Source organism: Anolis sagrei, chromosome 2 (genome assembly GCF_037176765.1).
Source record: "Anolis sagrei isolate rAnoSag1 chromosome 2, rAnoSag1.mat, whole genome shotgun sequence".
NCBI lineage: Eukaryota > Metazoa > Chordata > Lepidosauria > Squamata > Dactyloidae > Anolis > Anolis sagrei.
Genome location: NC_090022.1, coordinates 104,594,142 through 104,618,003, shown reverse-complemented (window position 1 = coordinate 104,618,003; position 23,862 = coordinate 104,594,142). Strand labels below are relative to the sequence as shown.

The 23,862-nt window shown below is 38.5% G+C and overlaps 2 protein-coding genes across 5 annotated transcripts in view; one reads left to right on the top strand and one right to left on the bottom strand.

Annotated features, from left to right (window-relative positions):
- INSYN2B (inhibitory synaptic factor family member 2B) overlaps window positions 1–8,971 on the bottom strand; it is a 107,269-nt gene extending 98,298 nt beyond the window's left edge. For 2 of the 4 annotated variants that reach the window (XM_060765025.2, XM_060765026.2), the window contains exon 1: window positions 8,595–8,969. The gene's annotated coding sequence lies outside the window, so the exon portion shown is untranslated. Of the gene's footprint in view, window positions 1–8,594 lie in introns of all 4 variants that reach the window. The other 2 variants (XR_010909201.1, XM_060765023.2) reach the window with 2 other exon arrangements.
- Window positions 1–23,862, top strand: part of DOCK2 (dedicator of cytokinesis 2) — a 343,321-nt gene that overhangs the window by 220,023 nt on the left and 99,436 nt on the right. The window contains exons 28-29 of the mRNA XM_060765022.2: window positions 10,365–10,463; window positions 12,872–12,966. Coding sequence (XP_060621005.2) covers window positions 10,365–10,463; window positions 12,872–12,966 — 194 coding nt within the window. The remainder of the gene's footprint in view (window positions 1–10,364; window positions 10,464–12,871; window positions 12,967–23,862) is intronic.

Genomic DNA, 23,862 nt, shown 5'->3' with positions numbered 1-23,862 from the left:
TCTTTAGAAAACTTCAAATGCTTAAGCTGTAACTGGCTGGAATGCATGAAAAAGAAAAATATTACTTATTTAAACAGATTTCTAATTACTTCAGCACCCCTTTGTCATCATGGAAATGCTAAATCAAACAATTAATTTACGAAATACGTGCAGTAATGACCAGAAGCAAAGAGATAATGAAAACTATATGGACCAGTAAAATACAATTCCAAATAGAGGAGAGCTATTAAATAAATAGGGTTTACATAAGTCTTAGCTTATTGTTCTAGTGGGCATGAGTCATTGAATATCTGCAGCACTCATGAACGCACTTGTCCCTGGTTCTGTAAAGAGTTGGTGCCAAATTAGTATCTCTGGGGAACGTCTTCTAATGGTTGGGTGTCACAACCTAGAAGACCCTGTTTGCTATACTCAAGATAGAAGAGGAATCTGCACAAGGAATTCATCACTTTTCTAGAAAAAAACTTTCCCAAGATGGTTGGTAAGCTTTGTGAATACAAAGGAATGTTCCTAGGGAGAAAAGTCTCTGAGATAAGAGATGAGAAACTTTTCTCTGCCTGTATCTGTCATCATCATCTCCATGGCAATTGTTTTCCCCTGTCACTGCTATTAATCCTGCAGAGACTCCATGGCAAAAATGTATTGGGTGAGCAGCACTCTTGTACAGGAAATGTTCAGAAATCCAATAACATGTATAGGTTTTGAATTTTTCCCCAACTGTAACATCTTGTTTGACGAATACAATATAGTATGCATTAACCCTTGACTCTAAAAGAAATGACAAGATGGTTACATATATTCCATTTTGATATTATGTTTTAGTAAAGGTAGCCTAGTATGGGATAGATAGATAGATATCAGTATAGGAAACAGAAGGGAAACTAACTTTTACCACAGGACGGACAACAAATGGACTTACAATTATTTCTCTGGCGGTTTTTAGTTTAGTGCAAGTTTATAGTAATCATGGAAAACTTTCAGTAAGCAGAGGAAAACATATATTCACAAAACAGTCCTTCCAAAATAAATGAATGGGGAAAGTCAAATTTCATCTTGTGCCATAAATGCATATCTGGCAAAGAAATAACCTACTTGGGCTGCAATAGTATTGCAGTGCTCCTGCAGGCTGCAATGCAACACTTCTCTGGAAGCCTGTCTCACTGAATTTAATACAGTGTAATACAAAGCAGAGATGTGTAAGATCTCACTGTTCACCTATAATCCTATTCCCATTTATTTAAGAAACAATGCAGTAATTCTGTGTTTTTCTACCAGGGAATAAGATTCCTTAAATTCAGTGGGACTTACTTCTGAATATTCATGGATCAAATTGCTTTCTAAACTTCCATTGAAATCAGGTACTTTGAATAAATCTATTTTGAATTGGGCCAACCATGTCTTTAGTCTTTAGCTTTCTTTGTGTTCCTAGTATAAGCATAAGCTGAAGTCAGCATTGTAAGTTAACATCCTAAACCTAGTGTTATAAATATATTGCAAAGATGAATATTTTAAATGATATAGTGGAAAACTCAGCTTGAATTGTTGAACCTTAAATTCAAAATTCAATGAATTGGGCTATTTATAGGATGTTTTTTTTTAAAAAAAACTGAACAGATTGTGCCCTTTCTAAAATATTGTCTATCTAGAGCTACTTTTTTAAACAAACATAGCAAACCTTTGCGCCATTATATTCAAGTAAATGAATACTCTCTAGCCACAAAGATACATCAAAATGGTTGTTACATTTCACCAGAGGGGGAAAAACCCCAATAATTATGTAACACAATTTACTATGCTTCCTTTGAAGGATTATGCTTTTTGATTGTACTAATTTTTAACTATGAATCTCAGCTCATTTCAAGACTACAGTTATCAACATGACTTGAAGAAAAAAAGAAGCCTGGTCCAAGCACCACCAGATACACAGATTTACTGGTTTGTTAATTTGTTGGTTTGCAAGCTTTCTCAGTTGTTCCTCCCTGTTGTGAACTGCTTTTCCCACAGAGTGCTTACATCAATGGCTTTTGTGTGTTCAGCAAAAGTCACAGGTTTTTAACTTGCAAATTTACTACATACTGTACTATAGGGCTATGGAAGCATCCCAGTGTTAATATTGGGTGACATGCATCGCCTTCCACCATTGTGCCCAGAAATCAGGTGATAGCTGGGTGAGACAGGTCAAGAGGTTCTATAAGTTATTCTGAGGAAATGGTTTAAAAGATAGATCTGAAACTTGGCTGAGTATGAGAGGTGAGTCTCAGGGCAGAAAGAAATCGCTTATTTGGAATTCAGAGTTTGATAACACTATGTAACACACTTTTTGTTCCTGGGTTATGCCATTTCCTAATTGGTTCTGTCATAAAAATATGAACAAAGTTGATTCAACTGCAAAAAACATTTTTTGCTGGAGATCCTGCAGCACATTTTGTTGTAGTTTTTCAATGAATATCTCACCAAATCTCAACCAATTCAACATAGTTTGTGGCAGCCACAAAAATGAAGTTTGTGAAATATAACAGCTCCTTTCAAAGTAAGTACTGCACAATTATTCAACACTTTCAAATCAGTAACATTTTTTTTCAAATTTTGTTATGTAGTGTAACTCACTTTCAGCACTTTGTCAGGTACTGCCTTTTTTGCTTTCTTTAGACTTTATGGGAGTTAAATTGGATCAAATTATTTTTTCACTTGTGACTTGACTTTTGAGAAATGTCATGTATGGGGATAGTTTAGTACATAATTTGCTGTAGTAGTTTGTAGAGTTTTTTTTTAAGAATAAAATATATTTTGGATCCAGCAGGGGGTCTGGTTTGGATGACTTGTAAAGTCATTTCCAATTCTATCATTCTGCAGGAATAATATTGTTGTCAGATGAGTAAATGTAGAACAGTAACTTTAGCTGCATAGATTCCATGTGTATATTCCAGCAAACAGATAAATCAAGAACAGTGAGACTATTCTGTGATACACATTCATCCTTCCCTAAGGCAATGGTAAAGCTAGACCTAACTGAAGTTTGGTCAAACTAATGGGCCTGCTAAGGATATGGATCTTTACCAGTGGAATTAGTTGCATATTGGATATTGAGTGATTGTGAAAAACATGTCATATGGCACACTATACGGAAAGTTCCTTTGTTAATTGAATGTATCTTAAAATTGTATTTCCATGCTATTTTAACTCTTTTTATGTTCGTCAATATTTTCACTTAGCTTTTTTCATGGTCCCTAGTTTAACATTTTTTCTTGGCTGTTCTCAGCTGATAATTTGAAAGATGTGGTGGATAGATATAGATAGATTTTATTGTGTTTTATTTTATATTTAGTGATTAGTGATGTTCTCCTGAGAGTTTTGACAACCGAGGAACTCATCATCAAAATGAATTAAATTCATAGTAGTAACAGAATACCTTTTCATTGTTTCTATACTGAACATTTATGTGATCCTTAAATCAACCCCATTTATCAAATGTGAATTGATTGTAATTAGGGCCATGTTCATTCACTGCACCCAGGTGGTTTTACGCCTAACTGGGCAAATTTTAAGCTTCATAGCTTCAAAGTAAAGGGGCATCAACTTAAGATTTGGTACACAAAATGTAACATCTGGGAGCTATCATATGACTTTGGCATGAGGATTAGTAAAGACTGGATGTTTGAAGCAGTCTTGGCTGTTGTTGTTGTTGTTGTTGTTGTTATTTTACTGACACAAAAACACAGTATGACACAGCAAGTATATATTGGATTTCTTGTTGTTGTTGTTGTTGTTGTTGTTGTTACTATTATTCTCCACAAGGAGTCTCAAAGCAGCTCACTCTAAAAGCACCTCAATACAATGTGCTATATGAAGTGATTTCTGGTACTCCATTGCAATTATTTATGACATAGGAAGCACTCCGTCTATCTAAGCAGAACCCACACAGATGGCCTTTGGTCCAATGTGCTCTGTGGCTCCTTGCTTTATCCTGCTGCTCTGGGGTGAAGGGCTTTCTCTTCTACATTACATCATGGTCACTTTGTGGCAATACATCACCATGCCCATGGCTGTTCTTCCTTCGTGTAGAAGCCCTTCTCTAACAGTGTCTCTTATGCATGGGTTGAATAGGAATTGATATCCCAACAGAATCCATGACCCCAATTACATACAAAATGCTTTTATCTTAAATAAGGATACACATAATATAAAATAAGGTATGCCAATTTATTCAATTATGACACCAACTATGGAAAAATTCAACATGGGCCAAGTATCTGTATCATGCAGAATGTTTCAACAAAGTACATGGCTCAGTGAATGGCAATAATGAGTTAATGAGCTAATTTTACTTTAAAATTTCATCTTTGAAAACACTTAGGAGAGAACTAATTTACACCAGATTAAAAAAAAGTTCTCAAAGGCTCTGGGCTTGATTATTAAGAGTGGAAAACCTGTCCCAGCAACAATTTGGGCCCCAATGAGTACAATTCGTTGCCTTAATGCTTTGGTTACTAGGGAGATATAGCATTGGTGAAAAGTACCATAGTTGTATAACTCATCATAGGCTTTTAAATGCCCGAACTCAATCTGCCATTACTTCTTTTTTATATTTATTCCAATTTATGTATCTTACATTTCCCATTAAATGAATCCAGAAGGTAGATTTTATCCTCTTAAATTCTGCTAAGCCCCAGATGTCACTAGAATGCATAAAAAAATAGTTGGCCAAGAAGAGCAAAACAGACTGTGATTCAATCTTAAACCAGAAGTTGACAGTAAAATGTGCAAATGGGGCAACCTGGGGTACTCTTCAGTCACCTATGAAAGACAAGAAGACAGCTCTAGTGAACTATAACACATGAAGCATACACAGATAAAAAATAAGTAAATCTCAAAATCACTCAAAGGTGATAGAGTTGATTATTATGGATTGTGTGCTCGCAAGCAGTGACACATGTGAGTGAGATAGCTCAGATCATGTCTTTCAAGGCAATTTCATGAACACAGACTAGGGTATTGTACAATAGCCTATTGACACTTTTTCACTGCTTGGGTATTGTTAACTTCTGGTGCCAGGTCATGGCATAGGCAAATAAATGCAAGTTCTTTGGTGATTTAGATTGAGTATTAGAGTGCATCTACGCATTGCCTATATAATGCAGTTTGGCACCACTTTAACTGCCATGGTTTGATGAAGTTGTAGTTTTCTGGGATGCCAGCATTCTTTGGCAGTTAACTACAACTCCATGATTCCATAGTAACGAGCCATGGTAGTAAAAGTGGGGTCAACTTACATTCAGTCAGTCTCACTTAGCTAAGTCCTGTTGGTTTTAGTGAAAACTAAGACATAACCCAATACCACAGTTATGTGCTAGTTTACTCTGAAGGTAACTTCATTTTCTTTGGTACACTGCTTGCTCCTAGAAAAAAGTAAAAAGTATATCACTTAACTGATTTTAGTGGAAGAAAAGTGTACTTTGGCTGCTAATCTATATTTACCTGAGAGTAAATTTTATTTATTTCAATGGAAATCCATGTTAACAAGTATTAGACTGCACTTCAGTTCTAGATCCAGTGGTTTGGTTTTCATTTAGTTTTAATACTGCTAATTAAGGAAATGATTATCTTTCCACAGCTTTTCCCACATAAATCGCACAGATTTATACCTATGTATTTATGGATGAGGTTATAATAAGTTGGAAAATAGTACACCTACCTTCTGTTTGATAGATGCTAGCCCCAATCCTGACATACTTAGCTTTAGTAGGAATTTATTAAATCTTAAATCATTGCTGTTTATTTACAGAGGCCTTTCTAAAATAATTATATGTTTCTCAGAACAGGATAATGTATTGTATGAGCACAAACAAGGTTATTTATCACCATTCTTATTGCCATTATCATCATCATCATCAATACTATTTTCATTGAGGATAGTCTCAAAGCCATGTTCTGGAAATTTACTTTAAAATTTCATGTATCGGAGAAGGAAACCTCTGGTTTAGTTAAGTTTTTGCATTGATTGTTGTATATAATATAGATTCCTCTAAGCAGTGCCCATCTGCTAAAAGAACAAGTTCATTAGTGGAATGGATTCTCACATTTCCCTTCCTACCTTAAATGTGATGTACAAAATTGGGAAGCCTGCTGGAAGAAGTTTCATGAACTGTGAGAGCTTACATACAAAGCATTAAATATGGAATGTTTATTAGCTTGTACTGCTGGGCTATTTTGCATAGGCAGATTGCCACTACCACTACACTGTATGCTTGTAAGAGGCACCCAGGCTCGCAAATCAATGAACTTCCTTGCTCATGCTTGGACTCTCTCTTGCCCTCTACCTATCTATAGAGAAAACAGGACATCCTTTTCTTCTATTATCCCTCTGATTTTGTGTGTCGATGGGGACAAATGGGCATCCACACCACAACTACAATCTGAGAAAGGGCACCAAGTTAAATCATGGTAGTGATCACCCAGTATGAATTAGTATTAACAGCTATACTATACACATACTTTCCTGACTCCCTTTACGCCCCCACTTTCTTTTAGAGCTTTTCTTTTATTTATGTGGCTCTTGTATGTTATTTGAAGTTACTACGGCAACCTGTCACCATCTGGTGTTGTAAAGTATGATGAGATTTTGGTTGCTAGGTGCTGAAGTTTGCCATCTCTTTTTTATACAGCCCTATGATATTCTCCCCCAGTCTATTAGAACTGCATACACATTTAGTCATCTGTTCCAATGGTTTATCAAGCTGTGTTCACTTTCATCATTCCAATAATTTGTCATGCCTATTTATTTTATTATAAATTCAAACTGTTGGTATTGCTGATACTTTGCATACATTAAGGCCAGCCAGAGGTTTTTTCAACCATGTTTCAGAGTGTAATGAATCATATTATCATAATTTCTTTGCTGTCAGAGGATTTCAAATGGAAAGTATATCTCATTTTCTTTTGATGCCATGTTTCATCTTTTATATTGCACAAATAGATATAAACTGAGTAACGTCTACCTTGTAATTTCCCTGCAGTCTGGCAGTATTTCACCTTTCAAGCATTGTCAGCCAATTTAGTTAATGGGCATTGTATTCCTTGCAGTTTATAGCTTCAGTTGAGAGGATGGAGGCATCCTCCTGAATGTAATCATCAAATTTATGCCCATTGCCAATTGTATACATTGGGAATAGCATTGTGTCCTCCAAAAAGACTTCTTCCGCCTTACATGCTGCTAAATACTCCCTCGTCAGTCAAGTGTTTGCTGTGATTACACTTATTTTTACACATGTTTGACCTAGTTTCAATCATGCATATCAGCCTGGTGATTCATTAGACACATTTTTAACAAGGCTGAGCAATGTTAAAGCGACATGTCAAGATTCCACTTGAATAACTTCATCTGTCGGGCTGCTCTTTATTTATTTGTTTAATTTATGGGCATCGACATTCACGCTCCTGAATCTGAGGTGATTTAGAAATGAAAGACAACTCCATGGACGGGATTATTGGTTGATGTCTGTGTTTGCTGAAAGTCCCTCTATCCCCCACATACAAATATTTAAAGAAGACTGAAAAGTTGTCTGTAGCTGAGAGATTTGCTGAAATTTGTTCAGTAATTTTGTTTTGAGTCACATATTCTTCTACTTTCATTCACTTACTTGAATTGTGCAATGCTAAAGTTTGAGTTTTGATGGGGGTGGGGGTGGGAGGGGGATTGCAGAGCATATTTCAGAAATTTTCCAGGTTACCTGTGTAAAACTGATATCACCTGGATTAAGTTGTTTGATTGGATGAAGGTAAAATATTAAGGGTGAATATCAGAGCCAAATTGGAGCTGGCTATTTATAATGTTCGCAAAATGACAAACAAAAGACTATAAAAGTTACAATACAACCCTGGGATGATGAAGTAAGACTTTTCAGCAGCAAACCTACAACTAAATTGTCTCACCTCAAACACCAATAATCAGTGACTCAAAATTAAGTAGAAAAGCCGTAATTTTAGTCTACCAAGAGAATAACTGTTTTCATGGAACAAAGCACATCACTTGTTAGTTCAGTGTTCCCATTTACAGTAGGTAAAGCTGTGCACAACTGCACACTTACAAGGCTAAATGCATGTAGAAAAACTGTAATCCACAACTAGCTGGATTTTAAGAGTTAGCTTTCACACAGAGATTAACATTTCTAAAATAGTTTTAATTCTTTCGAAGGGTACCCTCCCCAGACTATTAAAGATGCAGCTGATGCCACAAGGGTTTACTCAGAAAATGACAGGGAGAGACAGACACGTTTTGAAAAGCTTTCAAAATCATTAAAGAACTCAAAATGTTATAAAAGCATCCTTGCGTATATTTCAGTTTCCACAAGCAATTATTCACCTTCCTCATCTCAGTTTATATTAACAATAAAATCAGGACATCGGAATAACAAAGCTGGCAGCAAAACAATTACAATTTCAGATTGTTTTAGCCAGGCAGCTGACTTTGTCTCCCACACAAGACCTGGTAAACCTTTGTCCTTTAAAATAAACTGCCACAACGGGAAAAGCAAAACTAAACATGAGCATTTTTAACTGAGAAGAGCATCAGTGACAAAAGCCACACAAATCCTTACCTGGAAGAGCTGGGTTTACCTGCTGGAAATATCTCCTTTTAAACTCCCACAGATAGCCAGAGCTCAGAGTAGCACAAAGGTTACTCCAATAACAGGAAGAAGTTATTATTCATGTTGTAAATGTCAGTGTTAATACGCCAGAAGTGTACTGGGTCTGCTCACGTAGGAATACATAAAAAAGCAGCACCATCTGAATAGAAGCTACTATATGAAAGTAAGAAAGACCTCTAGTGGCTGTAACCTGCAGTTAAAAAGGCTTCTGTTCTTGCTTTAAGTGGTAGCAAAATGGTTGGGTACGTCAAACTGCAGATAGTTTACAGTGATGTGTGACCTTGTTCTCTTTGCCATCATCAACAAATCATCCACCTTCTCCTACCTTGTTCTATATGTGAAGAATGCTCTGGCTTGAAGGACTGAGAATATATTGGAAGGATCAAAATCTGAGTCAATAATTATGATATGAATCCCATATGATTGGCAGATGCTCCTCTCGGGTGTGCATGTGTGTACACCACAATGAGTCGCCCTTGGGCTGAGAATTGCGGTATATAAGTAAATAAATAAATAAATAAATAAATAGGCACAAATGAATTATTTATTGCACTAATGATAAAGCTAATTATTAAAACAAAATTGAAATTCTATCAAAAAGGAAATCTCTCGTTAGTACTACTGTGTTCATGAGTAGTCGAAAGAAACATGACATTTCTTGTAATGCCCTCAGACAGTTTTAAATCCATTAATTAGAAAAGGAAGCACCATTGATTCAATTTTGGTCAATTTGCAAGTTAAACATGCTGAGGACTGTAGTTTAGAAAGACTTTAGAAGAAACAAACAGGGCTTAACTTGATGTCATTAACATTTCACATAGGACATGTGTTGAAATATAAACCATGGCCTATGACTGTTGAAAAAATGTCAGTACATGAGATGGTGTTCACCTGTATGATTGGGGACAGGAATTTTGGCTTCAAGGTATCTGGAAAAGACTCACAGACTTTTTACAGCTTTGGTGAGATTTGGCAGAAAGTCACTGGGCTCTTTGTGACATGTTTGGACATTGAGTTGGGTAAAATTATGGGGCGTCCTTCAATTTGATTTACAAATATATCTCTGTAGCAAAATATTATCAATTTTTCAAGAAATACCCTCATTTGAACTATAGAGGTCTTTGTAAATTACAGTTGATGAAGTACAATTGTGAGCAGTGCACTTCTTTCTTTGTTTGCCATCATATTCTGGACATTCATTTTCTTTTTACATTGGTCTTTTCAGATATTGTAGATACAGGCAGTTCCCAAGTTACGAACATGTGACTTACAAAAAGTCACAGTTAAGAATAGGGGTAAGACAACAGGAAGTGAAAGAAATCTACTTCTCGAAAGGGAAATTCACTCCTGGAAGAGTTATCATGGGGAAATTGTGTCTCCACTGAATCTTTATCATCAATCCTTGTTTCCATAACAAGCCATATTTTTCAAAATCCAATGATCACAGGGATAGAAAGTGTGGTGAAATACACTACAGGGGTGTTGTTAACCCTTCCATTTGCTATCCAAAGCCCATATATATGGAGTTCCACTTAAAATGTACCTGTTCCAACTTACAAAGAAATTTAACTTAAGAACAAACCTACAAAACTTACCTTGTTCGTAACTTGGGGACTGCCTGTATTTCTTGGCATCACATAATTTAAGAATGCTCTTTTGCCTCCTCATGTTACTCATCTGGGATATGGTTATCAATATTGTTATTTCTTTCTCTTATAGAGTCATTTTGTTGCTTGCATGACAGCAATCTTGAACCAAATGGATGACCAACATTACTCTTCCTACATTGAAACATTTCAGACAACATCAGAATTGGTGGTAAGTTATAATGGAAACAGGAGCTTATGCCACTTCCCTTGCTGGTTCCCTTGCTGCGAACCCCACCTCCTCCAAGATGAACTGAACCACCTCAACTGGGCTCTCCAGGCCAATGGATATTCCACCTCAGACATCAGAAGAGGTGCAAGACCAAGAACAAGCCACAAGAGTAAAGACAAAGATCCACCCAGAGGAAAAGTGTTCCTGCCATACATCAAGGGAACCACTGACCGCATAGGGAAGCTGATGAGGAAACACAACATACAAACAATCTACAAACCCACCAAGAAAATCCAACAAATGCTATGTTCAGCAAAGGACAAGAGGGATCCTCTCACCTCTGCAGGAGTCTACCGTATACCATGCAGCTGTGGACAAGTCTACATAGGGACCACCAAACGCAGTGCCCAGACACGAATCAAGGAACATGAAAGGCACTGCAGACTACTCCAACCAGAGAAATCAGCCATAGCAGAGCACCTGATGAACCAACCTGGACACAGCATTTTATTTGAGAACAGAAAAATGCTGGACCACTCTCACAACCACCATGTCAGACTACACAGAGAAGCCATTGAAATCCACAAACATGTGGACAATTTCAACAGAAAGGAAGAAACCATGAAAATGAACAAAATCTGGCTACCAGTATTAAAAAATTCTAAAATTGCAACAGCAAAAGCAGCAGAGAGAAAAACAGGCAGGGACATCTAATCACCTTTCAAGAAGAGTTTGCTCCAGGCACATTCAGCCCATTGTATGCTAATCAGGTGGTCAGTTGAAAGATTCACACCTAGCCCAACTTACAAAAGCCCTTTGTCTCACCCTGGTTATTCCACAGATATATAAACCCCTTTTTTCCCAGCTCCAGCAGACCTCACCTCTGAGGATGCTTGCCATAGATGCAGGTGAAACGTCAGGAGAAATTCCTCTAGAACATGGCCATATAGCCCGAAAAAACCCACAAGAACTGAGTAATTCAGGATTATTTGAGTTGAAGTTGATTGCTAAGTCTTGACAACTCTAGGTTAACTGAGAGAAACATTTTCGGTTATTAAACCATCTTTTTTAATTAGTTCATATCCATTGAGCTAACCCCATTGCTAATCCCAACCAAAGAGTATCCATTAAAATCTACGGGATTTATGTAAATAGTGATGACCAAATCATATTCATTTTAATGGGACTACTGAAGTTGGAGCTAACATTGGATTCAACTCATATATTCATCAAAATAACAGTTTTTTTAAAATAGCTTTGCTGAATCTTAGCACTAGCAGTGATCTGTTAATTGTTGTATTTCAGTGCTGGGCAGCTATATAATTTTACTGTATCTTTAAGACAAGAGTACGAAGAACTAAAATGTCCCTCTTCCACAGTGGGACATTTTAGTTCTTCAGAATCACATTTTATTGCAGAATCCATAAGTCCCTGATGTTGCCATTCTACAGCTTTGTCACCTGAACAACTATAAACAATTTATCCAGTGTTCAACCACTTGCCATGCAGCTAGAAATAAAAACAGAACAAAACAAAACATCCAGCAAGAACACAAAAAAGTTTTTTAAACAAATCTATGGATTTTTTTTTTTTTGCTATTGTGCTTATGTCCTGACAAATGTTAACATATTGGAGTGTCCCATGATAGTTTTTGGTGAGCTGTGATACAGTGGATTAGAACTAATCTGCGCCATGTGTCCCTTTTGTGGGGAAAAACTGAAATTTCTTCCTTTTGGGGGATCGTGTATCACAACAGCCAATCTAGACCAATTGCACACCAGACAAATGAAGCACTGCCAAAAGATGTTAACCCATCCTTTAATTAAAGACCACCAATGAAGGAAAGTTCATCAATCCCCAAAGGAAGCTGTTTTACTGATGTACAGGACTTGTCATCAGTAAGGTCTTCCTCATGTTTAGATGGAATGTTTTTTTAATATTCAAAGTATTTCAAAATACATGAAGTATATATTTTCCCTGCCTTAGTTAAGTGTTAATCCACAATTTGCACAATATCAGATGGGCTATTTATTGATTAATTGTTATGAGATTTAAACATTAGAAATTTGTAATTCCCTTCTGTTGGAGCAACTTTTTTTGTTTTGTTTTTGAGACATATGATGCTGTTTCACTTTAATAACGTTGTTCCGTGTTTTCGAGTCATTTCCACCTTTGGGTACCCATGGGTGACCCTATCATTAAGGTTTATTTAAGTTTCAAATTGTATATTGTGTTGTATTTAAGTACTATTTTCATCTCTTTAAAATGGTATCTTCTTCTTCTTCTTCTTCTTATTATTATTATTATTATTATTATTATTATTATTATCTCCCTTCACTTTCATATGACATCCATGTTTGGTTTAATATGAAGCATGCAAATTCATTCTGATATATATTTTCTCCAAGGACTTTTTGATGGAGACCTTTATAATGTTTAAAGACCTTATTGGAAAGAATGTCTACCCATTGGACTGGATGGCCATGAGCATGGTGCAAAACAGGTAATCAAAACACACCTGAAAAGCATCTTTGTACAATTGCTACCAGTTGGCAATCAATGTAGGATTAACATATGGGAATGATATTGAGGCCTTTTTACATTGCCAGTAGGTGGCATTTTGTTCAGTTGCCCACATGTTATGGAGAGCTGACATCAAGAACATAAACTTTCTCAATTCAACTTCTTATAATAAAACCTCTACTCACAATTTCAAAGTCTGGTTAAAGTAAAGAGCAGAAGAGCCATATATTCCAGACTGAACTCTCTGTAAATACTACATAGGAAGAGCTGCACTTCACAATATGAATCATTCCCAACTTTTGTATTATATTGTCCTTTTTTCCCCTATTTTGTGCTGATTAATCTATTCTGGCTTACTTATAGCAACTGCTACTACTTTGTGGGTTCATCAAAACTTCTGAGGAATGTAATATGTTACTAAAATAATAGTTAAGATAAGGGCTTGATCCTGATACCTGTTGGATAAGAATATTGTCCAAAATCACTTTTCTCTGAATCTCTTTCCATTGGAATACAACTGACACGCATAATGAGTTCATTTTCTATGGGATATATGCATCAATTCTGCTTTAGCGTCTCATTTTGCAAATGTACATTTTGAGGTTCATTTGAATGTATAATTGAACATAAGGAAATCATGTAGCTATTATATATATATATATATATATATATAGAGAGAGAGAGAGAGAGAGAGAGAGAGTATCTAAAATGTTGTTTTAAGGTTTGTAACAGAGTCAAGCTAATTATTGTGGTTTTGCCTGAAGGCAAGACCTGACCAAAATGACTTAACAATGTTTATAGATTTACATATTTAGATTTTTTACTCTTTTACTATGTGTGCTTTATAAATAAGCTTTTTATTACTATGCCTGGCTTCCTGGTGAGTGCTTGAGCAAGGTGAAAACTAGCTGAGGTGCAATATTAGATATTTGTATGATGGCTATTCCTTTGGCAAGAGCTGTTAAAAATGTTGTATGGACATCAAGACCACTGCTTTTCAGTTTTTAATAGAAATGTGTGATTGATCTTTCCTGCTCCCACCCTCACAGACACCAAAACTGGCTGTGGTTAAAGCAATGGTAAAGTAAAAATGGGGCTAGTTTTGAGCTTTGTCTTGCTTGAGGTAGGCTAATAGGAGAAACAAATGGAGTTCAATGGAAGAAGGCTTTCAAGCAGGTCTTTGTTCAGAGCTTTAACAAGCTTGTTATATTCTGTACAACAATTATGTCTCAGAAGTCTAATGGAATGGCAGGGAGTGATGGATGGTGTTACTAAACTGACAGTGGCTTTATTCACTTTATCCACACTGATCAAATGTGTCAGGAATGTAGGACACTATTTTTTTTTATTTTCAATACTAGAATGACATTTTTTTTACACCTGTGTATTTTTTTATAATTTTGCTCACTTATCCCACCTTTTCAATTTTTTTAGCTGCATGTAGAACTGTTTTCTATCCTGGTACACTTTGAATTCCAATGCTTGACATTTCCACATAGTTTTTGGGGTGCAGGGCTCATATGGGAATAGAAACAAGTAAGGGGACACAAGATCCTACTACCAATATAGCAGTCTTGTTTTAATGTTGTGAATCATCTTCAGTACTTGGAACAGAAGCATCTCTACAGTGTACCCATATCATGTGATGCTTGGGAATGAAAACAGTGATGTCATAACTTGTTCTTTATGTTCGTAAATCAGTTCCAAGTTCCTTTTGCACGACAAGTTCCATAGACAGCAAGTATTAGCAACTTGTCTCACTCCTCGAGAGAAAAAAGATTTCAAGAATTGGTTTTGGTTATAAGAAGCAGATCTGCATGCAGATATTTCTCCTGTACTCTGATGATTTTCACCTCTGGAATACATGTCTGTAGAGGTTGCAAATCTAAATCATGTCTTTGAAAGTACTTTCACGACTTAACTGTCCTTTCAATCTTAGGCACCTCACATCTAAATTGCTCTGCACAGCTAGAACATGTCAGCTTTTGAATAATTCATTGATACAGTATTTTTAATTCTACAGAGCAGTGAAAACACATTGATCCTAGCGCCATTCTCCTTTGGGATTACTTTATAGCTAACATTGCACCAATTCCTGGCATCACATGTAAGATTAGCTGTTCCGTCTGCATTGCCACTCTACTGACTCAATACTCATGGTTGCAATTCAAGGCAGGCACTTATAAAACTTGTTACTACTTTGAGAAAATTCATTAAAAATTCCACACACACAAACCTTCCAGGATATGATATAGAGTACAAACCATACCAAAAAGAGGTCTTGATCTATCTTAGCAATTCTCTAGGGTTTTAACATTATTTTGAGGTGTCTGGTGCTTATCCAATGAAAAACACCCATCATTTATTTAGTACTGAAATGTTGGTGCTAAAACTACGACGAAGATATATGCTCCTCTTTTTAATTTAGTGTTTGAGTTTTCAGTATTGCTATTCTAGTGCATTTAGAAATCTTGGAAGAAAGTTAAATTTGACCTGCACCAAATATAGTTGGGGCTTGTTTCAAAACCACCACCCCCTGCACAAATGGATATCAAAATCTGTTTATAATCAAGTCCCATTTGTCACACACCAAGGATGGAAAGGCACCTTTAAACCAATCTCACACTCCAGAGCCCAGTTATAAGCAAAGCAGTTTATTAAAGTATAAATATAGCTTCAGCAAAAATTGGTAAAAAGATAAAAAGTCCATACAAAATATAATTTATGTAAAACAAGGCACTTGGAAAGACTTGAAAACAATCATCCATGAGACCAGAATGCAAGCAAGGTCTTTAAACTGGAATATTGACAGACCACAGCAATCTGGCAGCCCAGAAGATCAAAAGTACATGGCAGCTATAACAAAGATCCAAAAGTACATGATTCTATGAAACCAATTTATTCTTGAAGCAATACAGGAAACCAGGAAAGCACTTGATACTTAAAACATGAGTCCATTAATCCCATACATACCATGAGAGAAACGAGAGAAGGAACTTAGAGCATGTTACTTCTATCCAGACATTGATTCCTCTAAAAGGTAACCCAAATCAAATCTGCTTTATACCAAAAAAACAAACAAACTATGTCTCTTCCCTTGAGAACTCTCAAGAGGGCCTTTTCTCATTAAGAGGCACTGTGACCGGCGCCTCCCTTCAGCTGCCTGTCTTTGTCGACAAATTGCTCTTCTCCTATCAAATTCAGGGGAGTCAGAAGAATCTACATCTGCAATTAACACATTCCGATCAGAGTCTGACCTTGGTTCTCTTGAGAAAGCGAAGTCAGGCCTGTCAGTCTCTGAATCTGTCTCCAACTGGAAATCCACTGCTGGCCTAACATTCCCAGAATCTCCCGCCTCATCAGGTACAGAACCAGACTCCCGTGAGTCTACAGAGGCTTGCTCAATGTCCTCTGAAACCTCAGGCAGTGAAACTATCATAGGCTGAATCACAACACCATTATATATCCTGGTGTAGCAAAACGATGTCCCTTATAAAAATGGCAGAATTAAGGTTTGCTTTTTGGTTTTTTTTTTTTTTTAAATCAAGCCATAGATTGTTGAATTTGTGGACACAGGATCCATGGCAATAGATTGGCAACTGTAAAGCTCCCATATCAAACAACAGTATGTTTTATTAAAGAAAGAGGAAGATTGGGGGGGGGGGGGAGATGGGGGAAAAGACAGGCAGGGGGAAAACTGAGAGAACTATTCTCCTTCATTCCCTACCATATTTCTCTGTCTTCTGGGATGGCCTCCTATTCCACGTAGTTTCCTGTCCTTTCCCCGTGTTCTTCAGTTAGGTCTTATTATTCAAGCAGGGTTGCGGTGATTTTTCCAGGCTGAATGTTCCAGAAGCATTCTCTCCTCACGTTTCAAGCAGGCTTTGGATTACTGACCAGCTGTGGAAGATGGGACTTTCAGAAAATATTTGGAGTCTAATTGTTCCTTGATGTATTTAAATAATTAAAAATAATAATTTTGTTATCCGACTCCTCCAATGATACTCTGGGCTCCGCTTCTCCACATTGCCAAAACGGAACCTCACAGAGTCCTGTCAGAAGTTGTCCTGCATCATGTGGGACTCCATTTTGGCAACATGGAGAAACAGGGAGAAGATGCAGGGAATATTGCATCTCGTAAGGTAACAAGGGTCTTTCATACTACAGCACTGTGATCCACTTTAGCTACCATGGCTACATCCCATTGAATCCTGGGATGTTTAGTTTGGTTGGAACCAGCAGAAAATCTCTATGACTGACAATTCTGCAAGTCCCAGAATTTCACAGGGTATTGCTTTGTCAGTTAAAGTAGAATTATAGTGCTACAATGCTTAAAGGACCCTAAGTAACCGCTACTTTTAAATTTAAAAACATAATGAACAACTATTAAGGCTTCTTTGTCCTGACAGTTATTTGTATAATCTTCATTATGTTTTGTACTCAGGAAAGTCCAATCTTATTAGCAACATGATTTTACTTAGAAGTAAGTCCTATTGGGTTCAATGGGGCTTGCTCTTGAGAAAATTGATTTCTTTATTTCCTGTCTTTTTTCTAGTGCTGGGGCCCAAAATTGCTCATGATGTAAATTAAAATAGATACCATTAAAGCAATTACATTATACTATTAAAACAACATATAAAAAGTATTTAAAAATGGACACAAAATTAATGTTTAATTATCTAAATATATCAAGGAAAAATACACCCCAATGATTTTGTGAAAGATCCATCCTCAGCCGCTGATCAGTAGCCAAAAGCATGCCTGAATAATAAGACCTGCTCAATTGTTGGTTTGCAACCTTTGGTTCTCAGAAGTTCTGCACTTCAACTCCCAGAAGTCCCAACCAGTATGGCCAAAATTCAGGAATTATTAGAACTGAATTTTTTTAAAGAAAGATCTGGAGAACAAAAGGTTGAGAACCACAGTTTTAAACTGTAGCAATTACAATGGAGTGAGTTCTACTGACTCTAATGTAATTGCTGCAGCCAAAACCAAGATTTGACCAGCAGCTGAGGTTCAGAGGGGCAGAAGTCTATTGTCTTTTTTTTCCCCTTGGTGTATTTTAGAAAATAAACTTATTCTTTTATTTGGTTGCTTGCTATTTGAATATTGTGAATTACATCCCGCTGAAGAATGCTGGTAAGGTATAGTGGTTTAAGCATTACATTACAATTCTTGAGACCAGGGTTTGATTCCCACTTGGCCATGGGTGACCTTTGGTGACTCACACACATTCAGCTTCAGGAAACCCTGAGATAGGTTTGACACAGGGTTGCCATAAATCTGAAATTACTTGAAGGCACACAATAACAACTTCCATTGAATTCAGTGGGCCTTTGTTCCGAGTAAATTCAGGGTGAGGCAGCATAACTTCCTTTTTCAAAACTTAATAAAACCCATTGTATGAATCAGAAATCTTTATTTTTATAATGTTACTTACTTAGGCAATCCCTCGTAGTCCGAGGATGATGGTCCTCCAAGAGTGGTATCGTGGGGGTGGATCCGTAGGTGGTTGTGGAGCCCTATTCTTGATCTCCATCTTCTCCTGCAGTGAGGGCATCAGTTTACAGGTGGAAGGCGGTCCCGGTTGGCTTAATGCGCCTTCCTCTTAGCACGTTTCTCTCTTTTGCCCTCCATTTGTGCCTCTTAAAATTCTGCAGCATTGCTGGTCACAGCTGACCACCAACTGGAGCGTTCAAGGGCTAGGCCTTTCCAGTTCTCAGTGTCTATGCCAGAGTTTTTAATGTTGGCTTTGAGCCCTCTTTAAATCTCTTTTCCTGTCTACCAACATTCCATTTTTCATTCTTGAGTTTGGAATAGAGCAACTGCTTTGGGAGACTGTGGTCGGGCATCCGGACAACATGGTCAGTCCAGCGGAGTTGATGGTGGAGGACCATCACTTCAATGCTGGTGGTCTTTGCTTCTTCCAGCATGCTGACATTTGTCCGCTTGTCTTCCCAAGAGATTTGCAGGATTTTCCGGAGGCAGTGCTGATGGAATCGTTCCAGGAGTTACATGTGATGTCTGTAAACTTTCCATGTCTCGCAGGCATATAGCAGGGTTGGGAGGACAACAGCTTTATAAACAAGCACCTTAGTATCCCTACGGATGTCCCGGTGCTCAAACACTCTCTGCTTCATTCAGAAAAATGCCACACTCACAGAGCTCAGGTGGTGTTGAATTTCAGTGTCAATGTTGACTTTTGTGGAGACATGGCTGCCAAGGTAGCGGAAATGGTCAACATTTTCTAAAGTTACACCATTAAGCTGTATCTCTGGCATTGGAGAGGGGTTGGCTGGTGACTGCTGGAAGAGCACTTTGGTTTTATCAATGTTCAATGACAGGCCAAGCTGCTCGTATGCTTCTGCAAAGGTGTTTAGAGTGGCTTGTAGGTCTTCTTCTGAATGCACACAGATGATGTTGTCATCAGCATACTGGAGTTCTATAAAAGATGTTTTTGTAACCTTGGTTTTGGCTTTCAGTCTGCTGAGGTTGAATAGCTTGACATCTGTCTGATAGATGACTTCCACTCCGGTGGGAAGCTTCCTGTCAATAAGATGAAGTACCATAGCGATGAAGATGGAAAATAAGGTTGGGGCAATAACAGATCCCTGTTTGACACCTGATTCCACCTTAAATGGGTCACTTTGGGAGCCATTGCTGTCCAAGACTGTTGCCATCATGTCATCATGGAGGAGCCGCAGGATATTCACAAATTTGTTTGGGCACCCAATTTTTTGGAGGATAGTCCAGAGAGCCCTGTGATTCACTGTGTTGAATGCCTTTGTGAGGTTGATGAATGCCATGTACAGAGGTTGATTTTGTTCCCTGCATTATTCTTGGAGCTGTTGTGCAGTGAAGATCATGTCCACAGTTCCTCTGGAGGGGCAGAAGCCATTCTGGGATTCTGGGAGGGTGTCTTCTGAGAGGAGGTTAGGAGGGAGATACCTCGATAGTTTCCGCAGTCTGTTCTTTCCCCTTTTTTGAAGAGGGTGATGATGGTGGCATCCTTGAAATCTGCTGGGATTTTCTTGGTGACCCATACTTTTTCTATGAGATGGTGGAGTTGGTGTGTAGGCTCAGGTCTACCCTCTTTAAAGATTAAAGCAGGGATCCCATCAGGTCCGCTGGCTTTGTTATTTTTTTGTGTTGGCTGATGGCATTGCTGACTTTTCCCAAATTAGGCAGTGCTGCAAGCTCATCCCTGGTTTGTTGTTGCGGGATTTGTGAGAGGACCTCTTTGGCCACATTGGAGCTGCGGTTCAGGAGGCTTTGGTAGTGTTCTTTCTAACGTAATGCAATTGATTTTTGGTCCTTCAGGAGTTTGGTTCCATGTGATGAGCGTAGAGGCTGTATGCCATGGTTTCTTGGTCCATAGATGACCTTTGTGGCTTTGAAAAATCCCTGAGCAGCAAGGGTATCTGCCAGGTGTTGAATTTTTTCAGCCTTCTTTGTCCACCAGGTGTTCTTGAGTTCTCTTGTCCTTCTTTGGACCTCAGCTTTTGCACTGGCATAGATATTTTTCTTAGCAGCACAGTTGATGTCTCTCTGCCATGTTTGGAAGGATTTCATTTTCTTGTCAATTAGCTATTGGATCTCGTTGTCATTTTCATCAAACCAATCTTGATGTTTTTTGGTTTGATATCCAATAGTTTCTTCGCAGGCTGTGATGATGGAGGTCTTCAGTTTGTTCCAATGTTCCTCAACATTTTCAGGGTGTTCTATGGGTAGATGGTCCTTGAGTGCTGTTTGGAGATGGGCTCATTTGGAGGTCTCCTGAAGGGCTTGGGTGTTCATTTTGTGCCTTGTATTTCTTCCTTGGAGTCTGCCCTTGGGGGCAATCTTAATAGCCATCGTGGATTGGATTAGCCTGTGATCTGTCCAGCAGTCATCAGCACCTGTCATTGCTCTTGTGAGGAGCACTTCATGTTGGTCTCTGGCTCGTGTGATTACGTAGTCTAAGAGATGCCAATGCTTTGTCCAGGGGTGCTTCCATGATGTCTTGAACTTGTTTTTCTGGCAGAAGAGCGTGTTGGCGATGACAAGGTTGTGTTCCACACATTTGTGAGAAGCAGAATGCCATTCGAGTTGCTGTTTCCAACCTCATCTTTTCCTATGGTCCCTGGCCACAGGTCGAAGTCTCGCCTGACTCTTGCATTAAAGTCCCCCAGGAGGATGGTTTTGTCCTCCTTAGGTATCTCCGATAGGACGGTGTTCAGCTGACAGTAAAATTTTTCCTTGCTGTCTTCATCAGCATCTAGTGTTGGTCCATAGGCACTTATGATGGTTGCCTGTTGGTTTTTGGCAAGATCAATTCAGATGGTTGAGAGTTGTTCGTTGATGCCAATGGGTGCTTTGGTCAGATGTTTCACCAGATCATTTCTGATAGCAAAGCCAACTCCGTGCATTCTTTGGTGGTCTTCAGGCAGTCCCTTCCAGAAGAAGTTGTAGCCTTCTTTTTCTTCTTTCAGCTGTCCCTCTCCTGCTCTCTGGGTCTCCTGAAGGGCTGCTATGTCGATGTTAAAGCATCCCAGCTCCCTTGCAATGATAGCAGTTCTGAGTTCGGGGTGTTCACTGTCAGTGTTGTCCATCAGTGTCTGTACGTTCCATGTTCCGAAGTTCATTTTTCTTTTTTGGCTGCAGGGTGGTGACCCCACTGGACAGTCCAGTCAGGGATAAGAGAGGCAGATTATGTTTAGGGCACCTTTTCTAGCCGCTTCCCTGTATGGGGTGAGCAGAGTGGATCCTCAGAAGGGCTGCTCAGTCGTGGATACAGCTGCTGAACTACTCAACTGCCTCGGACCTTGAGGTAGAACGACTGAGTCCGTATCCACCGCCCATGTGCCAGTCTGTGACTAGAGGCTTCCAGATTTCACAGTCCTGCCCCCGTCACCACTCGTCGATTGCCATGGGACTTTTGTTGGTTTTTTTCCCCCTTGGAAGATGCCTGTGCGTGAATTTTTTTAATGTGTAGAGGTCAGTGCACACTGATTAACACACAGTCTTCACAGAGCAAGGTTCCTCGGATGGCATAGTTTACCAAGATGACCGTGGCTTCTCAATCTGTTGCAGCCTTCTTCCACCTTCACAGCCGTTGTAACATGTGCCATGTTATCCTCCGCCTGCTCCGCCATTGAGGTCTTCGGGTCTTCGAACTGTGCTTGGTTTGGAACTTCCCCTGAGGCCACACCTGGGAGTGCACGACTCCAGTTGTTGTGCCCGCAGGTTCATTGGAACACGCAAGCCCCCTCACCACGACAAGGTGAAAGCTTTGTTGTAAGTAGTTTTGAAGATCAAATTAGGTAGGTGACATCCCCCATTCTCCATACACTGAGTAAACCGATTTCTGACGTTTGTCATGACTCTTGCAAGCATAGCAGGCGTTATGTTGGCAATTTCTTCCTGGATGTTGGCCTTCAAATCTTGTAGGGTCCTGGGATGGTTCACATAAACACGGGATTTCAAAAAACCCCATAGAAAAAAATCACAAGGGGCCAAATCTGGAGAGCGGGCTGGTCACTCCAAATCCGCTCGGAAAGTAGGCCTCAACGGCAAAAGCATGCTCCTCACTGTTCCAACGCATGATGGCAACTGAACTGGGTTAGGACAAAACTTTATACTCCCGCCTCTCGAATGAGACCACTAGCGCTCCACTACATCTTCAACCGACTGAATGGTGCACATTTTAAAAAAGGAAGTTATTCTGCCTCACCCTGTAGAAATGGTACTATACCTTAATCTTTCAACTGTCTCCTAAATTCCTTCTGAATACTAATGAGAAGTCCATGGTTTGGGATTTCAACTCAGTCTCGCTATGGATTTTCCGCTCTATCTGGGCACTACCATATTTTGACTCACACCCAGAATGAAAAACTGTGGAGATCTCAAAGGTATGTACACCTCTTCTGGGTTATATAAGACCAATAACAAAAAAAAAATGAAATCACAATTGCAACTCAAACTATGTGTGTTTGCTTGTGTGAATACAATATGGCCACTGATGTACTCTATGCCCCAACATTTCAAGTGGTAAGAATTTCATTCATGGGTAGTTGTGGTTGCAGAGATGTAGCAATTTCAAGTTTTGAAACACACTATATATTAAATTGATCACATATTCGGTGTCCTAAATGTTATATTCATCTAATGAGGTGCCAATGCAGAAGCTGACTATAGAAATATTTTGTGTGTGCTGCTCAGCAAGCACCTTTGGAGACAAATCTTCATTCAAGGGGAGAAGAATGCAATCTTTATCTGTGGCAACGGCAGCTTTTCTCCTTTCTCAGCTCTCCCTCTCTTTTTGAATCCAACTAATAAGAACAGCTCCCAATTTTAGACTTTCCACACCTACCAGGCCAAAGTAGAAATTCACTTGCTCTGTATTTTGTCATTTTTAAAATTGGTCTTAATAATCATATTGCTTTACAGCGGCTTCTAGAGTTTTACTAATGGCTCAATAAGCCAACTTATGATTTCTGTGCATATGGTGCTCAGTACTAAAGTATTTCCTGCAAATCTAATAATCCAGCACATGTGGACCCCAAAAGGCAGCAGATGTTTTATAGGATTTAAAATTAGAACAGAAATGTTTCTAATGTAGAGTTTTTCTTGGTTCTTTAATTGACAGATTCTCTTTATAAGCTACTCACCAAAACTTTAATGCAGTGTGTACAGTGGCTGTTTGCAAAAACATAATAGCATCAGTGTAGGTCCACTTCATATTTATTTATTGTATTTGCTTTCTAAATGCTGGTTGGCAACTTATTACTCAGTAGTAAGCAGTTTGTGTTACCCATTTCCTGCAGTGCACAGAAGCCTAGCAGCAAAATGTCTGATATTGAATTGGGAATGAAGAACAGTTTGAATTTAAGCACTG